Raw genomic sequence first — 10,674 nt, forward strand, 5'->3', positions numbered from 1 at the left:
AGGTCTCAACTAGCAGAATAACAACAACAAGCATATTTGTTTCAGTTAGAGACCAAACTATATCAAGTATTTGTATTAAAAACGTGCCACAAACACACATGTAAACACAGTATATACATGTGATGCCAGAATGGATTGCGAAGAATGGATTTTTTTAGGGATGCACTGATACAAAATTTTAAATAATTAAAAAAAAAAATTTCAATAATTATCTTCCAATTATGTTTGATATATCCAATAAATATATCCAAAATTAAATTATTAAAATGAATTACAATAAAACACAAAACAACCTATAAATAATTATATTCATATTATGGTTGATATATCCAATAAATGGTGATTTTAATTTTTTTTACATATTTATAATTAAATGATTAAAATTTATTACAATAAAACACTAAAAACAACCAACCATTCTAAGTTTTTAAAGTGCATTTAAAAAGAAAATCAATTTTCATATTGAGATTTGCTAAAGATTACATTAAACAGTGTTATAAAATTATTTGTTTTGTTTGTTTAGACTAACTTTAAGTGAGTTAGTATTAGATGATGGACAATATTTACAACAACAACAAAAAAAAAAACACTAAAAGGCTCAAATATGGCAACCTGTATACGTCCGATAACCAATATAATGTGCATAATGTGCATTCAATATAATGTGCATTCTACACATGAGTACTACTACACTCATACTTTTGAGAATATTACAACCTCCATTTATGCAGATTTACATTTAAAGTATATTTAATTATTTCTACTTGACCAAAATCCCAAAAAGCTAAGAATATTGCAGTTATTATACAATTCCAATATTATCATATCACGATGCAGAAATCGTTAGACAAAGGCTTTTTTGCCGAAATGCCGTTAAAATAAACTTTTAACTGAATGTGCAGTTATAATTTTCATTATGCAGATATCATTACAACATCATTTCTCCAGGTCCCTACTTCACAACCTTCACAATTCATTCAGAGAACAAACACACAGCGAACACACATGCCTCACTGATTAGAAGTCCTGTCATTCCCAGCTCGGTTAAGAGACCATGTGGAAACACTGGTGAGTGTTTGTGGTGGAGGGGCTCAGGCAATAAGACCCCAATATCTCTCCCACCATCAAAGCCTCGCTGCCCAAGGCAAAGGCAACGGGAGCCAAGCACACATTCCTGTCACATATCAGATCCTTCCCACACCCATAACCAGCTGCGGACTTCACCACAATCAACACATCGTTCAAAACAAACAGACTTCTATCAAATCATTGAAGAAACAATATATTTACTCTATTAAATCCAATTGCAATAACAGTGGGAAAAGGAAGCATTACCTCTCAGGATTGATGAGTTTCACACAGCAATCCAAAACTGATATGATTTAACTTTGGGAAGTTATCCAGAAGCAGAAGTATGGCGTTACTGAATAACAGAAATGGGGAAGTAATCCTACTTTAAACAAAGAGATCACTTTAAACAGAGGGATGATAAAAATGGAAGTAGAAGTGGAAAAAATGGCTCCAGCCGCAACAGTCAAGTTCTGGAAGTAAAATCCCATTCATTTTCATAATAGAGCAAATGATTTTTTAGCCATAAATGCATAAACGATTCTAGACAGACCTACCATGGCCTTCAAGATTGTTAACAGTGTCTCTGAATGAAACAATATGTGTGATTTAAATTTCATTTTTTTAATATTACACTACTCCCTTTTTTTGCAACAGTTTAAATATATTGTATTTTATACTTGTAAATAATTGTAAAATATAACTTGACTATAACATAATTTGGTTTTTTTTATTTCGTTTACATCATTAGCTGTGTTTCATGGGATGAGTAGTTCATTCCTGTTCAAAGAACACATGGCCTTTTTGCTTTTTTCCTGTTATTTTTTGGCTTTGAATCAAAGTTTGTAATGTTGTGTTTCATCTCTAAGCTGTTTGGTCTGGTGCATGGGTTAAAACATGCCTATGGAGAGAATAAATATACTTCTAAAATAAAATATAACACTTCCGGAACTAACACGGTTGGACCCACACACACACACACACACACAAAAAAAAGTGGCGGTAAGTGTTCTGCTCTACTGCAAGCCAGCAAACTTAAAACATAAACATTTTGACCCAGTAAAACATTTCCATCTCTCGGTCCAAAGTTTTCTTTCTTTCACCTCAAAACTCCAGAATAAGTTCCACTGACCGATTAGGAGTGGGAAGAGAGGGATGATTGGAGTGCCATGTGGTCTACATAAACTTCACAGCAGAAAAAGAGAAATGCAAGGAAATGCGCAATGTTTCCATCTCTACTTTAATAGGAGAACAAAAAAGACAGGGAATGTGAGGGAGGGATGATTAACAAAGTGGTGAGGGGGGGAAAGCAGCAACAAGGTTTTTATACATAAATCAGACTGTTCCTCATGTTCATTCAATGCCAATTTCAATGCAAAAGCCTTTGAGGATTTTGGGGGGTTTGCACAGGCACAAATGTGGAAAATAATCAAGCATTCTTTGTAAACAAATGGTTTACATGCATTTTTCACCACAATTTTGAAAATCACAAGTCTGGCAATGTTTTGTCACCCAGGGGACAAGTTGCTTTGAAACCCTAAAGATGTTCAGCTCAAAGTGTTACAATGGGATTCAAGACCAAGTTTGTTATTATTAAATTCTTTTTAATTTTTAACTTTCAGACTTTTATGTAGCCTAGAGACGACTAGCATATCCAGCCACTGTTTGTTGTTGATAAATCTTGGTACCATTGTATCTTCTTGCTGCTGGCTGAGGTCACGATGACCCATCATGGGATTTTAATTTGAGCACATGTTGAACACCTGGGGGGTGTATTGGGTCTGGCCTTGGGCGCCAGGTCCTTATGTTTGCTCTTTGAGATAAATGTCTACTGAGACCACTCGGGGGGGGTTCAAAATAATGCCCCCAGGGCCCAAAGATGGTAGATAGGATCAGAGGGCAAGAGATTCCATGAGAAAAAAGACATGCAAACATGCAGGTTGTGCTTTGCCTCCAAATCAGATGGAAAAACGATCAGTGTGAGTGGCAGCGACTGGAGCCATGTGCCCCAGAAGACTCCAGCACTGACAAAGCCTCTGTATATCATCTTTATGATGACATCCAAATAAAGTCCTCACAATCGATGCAGGTAGACACAGACGCGTGTACAGAATCAGATGCAGGGACTGTGTGTTGAACAAAGCATGTTGTTTCAGGTTAAGCAGTTAACAAGTCCAGCCAGTGAATATGAGGTTATGAGAATTGGCCATGATCCAACCCCCAGTAAACCAAGAGTTGACACTTACTGAGAACTAACCAGCCTGCTAAAAAAAAACTCAAAAGAAATGACTCAATATTACAAGAAAACAACTGTGACACCTAAGAAACATATCGGAAATGCATGAATATGTCTTTTAAAGGTAGGGTAGGCAGTTTTTTTCATGTATAAACACTTTTTTGTTATACTGGTTAAAACTCTCTTCACATCCTGATAGCAATCAATAGCAGAAATGGTTCTTCTGTTTCTGCTTCTGTTCTGTGGAAGTCTCAGGACCGAAAAATGTTCGATGGCAGGTACAACATCTTACCTGCCTGTGAACAAATCCATACCTCCGCACATCCTGCTCGCACAGAGATCACATGTCATTAGCACTTTCCATAAAACTGTAAGTTGTTAACAGACGGTCACCGCAAACAAACAACAGCCGCCTTTTAACGTTCCTCCTGAACCAAAACAACAAGCTCATGCTGCGTTCAAGCCATGTCATAACCGTAAGTACGAGATGGCATTTATGCGTTTCTATGTCAACACTATCAACGCTGATATTAATAAAGAGTTTCTGTGAGTTGTTTACGTTCATTATTATTGTAATGTTACATGCTTTGAGACATGAGGTAATTTAACGGCGTCTCTCGTCTCGTGACTCTTTGCTGACTCTGCTCTGGCCGTGTGCGTTCATGTGTTTTGAAGGAGGCGTGGCTTTGGAGACACTCTGAAGGGAGAGGGTGGGATCTCATGCTTTCAAAGCTAGCTTGCTATTGCTAGCCTCTCTGAAACTGCCTACCCTACCTTTAACAACTCACTTTCAGAATGGCAGAGGCAAACACTGAATCAATCAAATCTCAGAATCATTAAAGGAGAACTCCGGTCAATTTTAACATTGAGCTCATTTTTTTGTACATTTGGAGTGCTGTCAATACAGAGAACAACGACAAAAATCGGTGTTGCCAACACCGAGTTATTCTATTTTTAAAATTTGCACCCTGTTGACTTCAATGGGGCAAGTATTAAACCTGCTTTTAGCCTCTTAACATCCTTGATGTGTCATTAAAAGTGCACAGAAAATGTGAGTGATTCCTTCAGAGTGAACACGGGTGAATCTGACTGCAGTAGATGTGAAAGATATGTATAAAAATTATGTTATTTAAGCCAGCGCAAATACCTGTGTTTACATCCTGTTTTCGGTTGAAGTCCAAAGTAGTCGATTGCCGACTTCACGCGCGTGATCATAGGTAACTAAACCTATGCGCGTGAACTCGGCAATCGACTACTTTGGACTTCAACCGAAAAACAGGATGTAAACACAGGTATTTGCGCTGGCTTAAATAACATCATTTTTATACATATCTTTCACATCTACTGCAGTCAGATTCACTCGTGTTCACTGAAGTCAACAGGGTGCAAATTTTAAAAATAGAATAACTCGGTGTAGGCAACACCGATTTTTGTCGTTGTTCTCTGTATTGACAGCACTCCAAATGTACAAAAAAATGAGCTCAATGTTAAAATTGACCAGAGTTCTCCTTTAAGACAGTGTTCATCTTGAATGCATTTTGATCCAGCTGGCGATTCATTGAGAAACAATGATCAAATGACATGTAAATGTCAAAAGCCTGTGAGCGATAAAAGATACAATATTAAAGCACTTTAAATTAAACACAGCAGAGCTAAGAAAAGACATTTTACCAACTACACAGCCAAACCGACTCAACGCACATTACAAGTTGTTGAGATGTTTTGAGCACCAGAATAAACAATTGTAAACTCATTCTAAGACATGCTGAAAACTAAGGCACAAATCAAATAAATTTCTTCCCCCTGTCAGACAAAAAAATACCAGGCTCCCCCTCATGACCCCCACCCCCTCCTCCCCGCTGACTCAGGGGGCAGAGTCTGGGAATGTGATCTCTGGGGGTCTTGTCCCCCCAAAACATCTTCATTTAAGAAAAATAAATCAACACTTTTTGGTCAAATGCCGTTGGAGAGGAAATGGGGGTGGAAGGAGAAGGAATAAAACATGATTCCCTTACCTCCCTGTGAGGAAAAAAAACACTACTTTTCTCTAGTTATAAGAAATGTAGTCACAGTGAGTTCAATTAAAAAGCATTAACTTACCTGAGTATTTTTATATTTTTGGATAAAGTCGCTTTTTTCAATTGCTATTACACGACAAGAGTGTATTTTAGCTCATTTTTTATTATTACTGATCATTTTGTTTAAAAAACCTTAATTGAACATAACTAATTTCCTATAATCTGCCTCAGGCTCATACATATAAAGGGTTTTATCTAGTACCACATCCCAGTTGGTTTTACACACTAAAGATGAAGTAAATGAGCTGATGACAAAGCAGCAAGGATCTCTAAAACTGATCATTATTGTAACAGCCTGATTTGTATAATCCCATAGGCTATCCCTTTCCTAACAAAAAGGACAGCTGCAGTTTTTGTGCAAAAATTAAATGAAAACATATAATACAAAAATATACACTCAACTTTTGAAAGCAGATGTATTTTCTAAAGAGCAAGACAGACAATTTAATTCAATTTAATGCAAAAGGGATGTGCACAAAAATGTATAGGGCTATACATTATTTCACAAAATGTTCACAACAAATTCCTTGTAAAATATTGAAAAACACAAATCCTTTGAATAACTGTCAGTACATTTTGGAACTGACGCTGAATAAATTGACCACTTCAACCAAGCCGATTAATCTGCAGATATAGCCATCTTTTTTGGCAGATTTGTTGGTCTATCTAAACTCGTGATAGAGAATGGATAATGAATAATTTATGCAGAAGTGCCCAGGTCACTTCACCTATGTTCAGTGATCCAATAAATTGTATAAATTTGGCTCTAATGGAAACATTGATTATTCATTCCTTTCTTTGGGTCTTCATGGATCTTGAAAGTCAATGATTCACAGATCTCATGAGATTCAAGATCTGTCATTTGTGTAAATAACAGTTTAAACACGAGCATTAAGGATGCTCTTGGTCATATGTTTATATCATGTCCATTTTCTTGCCACTAAGTTTTTACAAGTTTCCAAACATCCATCAATGCACCGTTACATTTCACTCAAGCATAACCAGTGAGTTTAAACTTTCAGCTCAAAGTAACCAAGTGTTTGAATATAACCAATGAGACACACACAAGTATGTAGTATGAGTTTCTAACTCTTTGTAAACTCTTACTTTTGTAATGATGAGTGGCTCGCCGTGCTCCAGCCCTCCTTTCAGAGTGAATCCCCACGGAGCGCCTCCGTTCAGTTGCACATGGATGTGCTGGAAAGACACCAGCTGCTCTACGGTCTCCATCATGACTTCTGTGCTTTCAGCTCCGTCCGATCGCCATGCAATCACGATGCAACCTCATCACGACAACCGGAGACTCCACGCATGAGGGGACAAGCGGTGGGTTGGCCAGTGATGGGCTTTCCATGGACTCTCAGCGAAGGAAGTGCTTGAGACTGAGGAGTAGATTTGAGTGACAGATGGAACAGCCAATTAGGACAGCGCTTCGCTCTAACTGACCAATGCAATTATACCAAGGGCAGGAACTTTGTCGACCGCTGTATTGTCCATTGTGCGACGGTCTGGGAAAACTCAGGAAAGTTGGCCGTTATCAACTCTTGAGTCATAACTTTCAAACTACAACAGTGATAATGTTTTACATGGAAACTGCGCCGGACAGAAACATTCAAATTGATCAAACTGAAATGTTACCCAGTCGTGAGATTTTTTTTACAGCTCAAAAGACAAATGACCTAGTAACTTGAATTATTCTCCCATTAGGCTATGTTGAGACTTTTAATATTTGAACTTAGTTATTTTAAATAATAATCACTTTTCTGTTACGTGAGCTATAATGAAGAGTCTCTTTAACACGAGGCGTGAACTAATGTAGCAAATGCAAGAAAGTAAAATTGAAAGAAAAAAATGAGAGAGATGGCTTGCATTTCAAATTAAAATGCAACCTAAATAGATGGTAATAAAGTATAGCCGAACCCTTCTGCTATAATATACAATAACATGAAAAGTCCGCATGGGGGAGCTGTTGTTTCATATCATGTAGAAGTGTGACATGATGTTATGAGTCTAGGAATTCTGGACATGAGAATACACAAGCTGTATTTTAACCATTTAATGAAAGCTCAGTCTGCAGCCAGCATGTGTGATCAAAGCTTCAGGGTACGGCTACCTTTCTTTACCAATCATTTCCACATTAATGAGCAACTATTTCCTTATCCATTCAGCTATGTGATTAACAGAAGTTCTGTGATGTCCAATTTGGCATGTTGTTAGAGCATCTGCATTGAGCTATTAAGCTGGAAAGCCGATCAGAGACTGCAAAAACATGTCTAAATCTAAATGACCTGTCAAACACAAGAGGACGGTGAATATAGAATGTAGAATACACATACTCACAAACACCATGCTTGATCTGCCAATTATCTGAAGAGTCTGACAGAAAGTAATAAAAAAAATCCCTATATTTCCCTAAAAGATATGCAACTACAATTCCCAGAACTTTCAAAAAGTAGGCTAGTTTCTAGCCAAAGATACAGGATTACATCTCGCAATTCTGACTTTATAACTCGCAATTCTGACTTTTTTTCAAAGCAATTTCGAGTTTATATATAGTAATTCTTCATTTATAACTAGTAATTGCGAGTAGGCTAGGCATAAGGCCTAGGCTTATATCTCGCAATTCTGAATTTATAATTCGGAGAAAAAAGTCAGAATTGTGAGATATAAAGTCGCAATTATCTTTAAAATTGCATTATTCCGTGGCGGAAACAAGCTTTCATAGAAATGTATCGGTTAGGGATTTAAAAAAACAACAACAACAACAACAACAACAACAAAAAACAATCAAAAATCACAAGATGCTAATAAAACATTTAGTAAAATTAACATTTCAGGTCAGGTCAGAGTTCATCCTAAAGTAGGCCTACTGGTCCATCGCTCTGACACTAGGAGGTGCTGTAGTTTACAGGAAAGAGCTTTTGTCAATGTACTCCTCATTAGATTTCTGGCAGTGGCACACTGGCACACAGACCTTCGTGCAGGGTACCAATCTAGGGTGCGTTTCCCAAAAACATCGTTAGCCAACTTTGGTCGCAAGTTCTCAACATAGTTCAACGAGTCGGTGTTTCCCGAAAACATAGTTCTGACGAACATTCGCAAACAGCATCGCAAAGTTGTGTGGTTTGAACGACAGCTCTTGACCTGTGGTTAAGAGTCTTGTGGACTTAATAAATCCTTGTCTTGAGCAAAATAAGCAAGCTGGCATTCAGTGCAATCTGTATCTTTTATTTAGAATAAATACAAATGTCATTTACGTCTTTTAGTTTATCAAGAGATTTAAAGCACCGTTTTTGAAGAGTGCACATGTGCGAACGTGCACAACTGCACATAAGAGCACATAAGAACGTAACAACGAGCCTATGATTGAATCTGGAAATAGACCGAAATAACTATGGAAATAACTGAGAAAAATAGAAATAGTCCTCAGATGCCATGTCCGTAATTTATCGCAAAACATCTAGAATTAATTCGATCTCAACAGATTCGTTTAAATTTGTTATTACTCCACCAACCGGCGTAACCAATGTGGTTGAACGACCAATTTGCGACAATATAGTTTCGGGAAACAGTCGTGACTAGTTAACTTATGCAACGTACTATGGTAGTTAAGCAGCGAGTCACACCGTTGTACGGGAAACGCACTCCTGAACAACACTACTAGAACACAATACTGATCAAGGGGGCGTTTCCCGAAAGCATCGTTAGCCAACTATGGTCGCAAGTTCCGTCGTTATCAGCATAGTTCAACGATTTGATGTTTCCCGAAACCATCGTTCCAACGAACATTCGCAAACAGCATCGCAAACTTGTGTGGTTGGAACGACAGCTCTCGAGCTGTGGTTAGAAGCATAGTTTCTAGTTTACATGAGATGTAGACTGAATAAATCCTTATCTTTAGCAAAATAAGCAAGCTGACATTCAGTACAACCTGTGTTATTTATTTAGAATACATACAAATGTAATTTACGCCTTTTAGTTTGTCAAGAGATTTAGAGCACCGTTTTTGAAGACTGCGCATGTGCGAACGTGCTCTACTATGTAAGAACGAGTCAAATATTAAGTCTGCTAATAAAGCAAAATAACTGAGAAAAATTAGAAATGGTCTTCAGATGCCATGTCTGTAACTTATATGACAAAATCTAGCGTTAATTTGATCTCAAACAGATTAATTAAAATAAGTTATTAGTCCACCACGTGCGAGACGTCATAAACCAACGTGCTTGAACGATACTTTACGACATACGGTTTCGGGAAACAGTCGTGACTCGTGACTAGCTAGTTGATTTCTCCAACGATGCATCGTACTATGGTAGTTAAGCAGCGAGCTATATAGTTGTACGGGAAACGCACCCCAGATGATCACATTACCAATCTCTCTCCCGGTTTCACAGACAAGGCTTAAGCCTAGTCAGACTAAAATCGTCGAGCTGTTTTAACTAAAATCAACTTGCACTGACATATCTTAATCAGTCATGTTTTTTTCAAAACGCTATAACTGTCCTAATTGAACCAAGGCCTAATCCTGGTTTAATCCAAACCCTGTGAAACCAGGCCTCAGTGTGTTAAAGTGAACGAGGTAGACCTCCATAAGTAAGCCGTCATTTACCAGGCACTTTAATCCAATGTGGCTTTCAGTATATTTATTATAGTGACGTTCCTCCTGGAGCAACCTGGGGTTAAATTCTTTTCTCAAAGGCAGATTACATCAATAAGATGTTACAATTAAGAAACCATAACATGCTCTCTCATTACCTTTGTCAATTTTGATCAATCTCTTAGCATTCTGCGTTCTACTCCACTCATTTCAACATAACTGTGCTCACTTTAACGCAACTCTCATACACATGAATGCGCATCCATATGAGACAGCTGAACGCACAACAAGCACCCTTATGTCGATGAACACACTTGAGCACACATGTAGTGTACATTATGCATGACAGCACCCACACATCAGCTCAGCTCTATTCTGGTCATATAAATGCTGCTCATTTGACAATAATGTCTCAGAATTAGAATTAGTTTGCATAAGAACAATATATATGTACATTTCTGTAAGTCAATGGTGCCCTTTCTTTTCATTCTGTCACCTTAAACAAATCTGAATTTCTTAGATAACCCTTCCTTTCTTGGGCATTTACTGTACAAGAGCAATTGGGTCAAAATCTCCCTGTCACCATGGCAATAAACCACTCCATTAATGCAAGCGGCTTGTCATCTCCATAGTAATGATCTGACCCTGACAGATTAATGCCTTAGATTCACACTTGCAATACGGCCGCATACTTC

General features: G+C 37.7%; 1 protein-coding gene across 1 annotated transcript in view; it reads right to left on the reverse strand.

Annotated features, from left to right (window-relative positions):
- Nucleotides 1-6,766, reverse strand: part of shroom4 (shroom family member 4) — a 51,254-nt gene extending 44,488 nt beyond the window's left edge. The window contains exon 1 of the mRNA XM_081392045.1: nucleotides 6,490-6,766. Within this exon, the coding sequence (XP_081248171.1) occupies nucleotides 6,490-6,615 (126 nt within the window). The 5' untranslated portion in view covers nucleotides 6,616-6,766. The remainder of the gene's footprint in view (nucleotides 1-6,489) is intronic.
- Between the last annotated feature and the right edge of the window lie 3,908 nt (nucleotides 6,767-10,674).

Source organism: Scardinius erythrophthalmus (assembly GCF_964197995.2).
Source record: "Scardinius erythrophthalmus genome assembly, chromosome: 2".
Taxonomy (NCBI): domain Eukaryota; kingdom Metazoa; phylum Chordata; class Actinopteri; order Cypriniformes; family Leuciscidae; genus Scardinius; species Scardinius erythrophthalmus.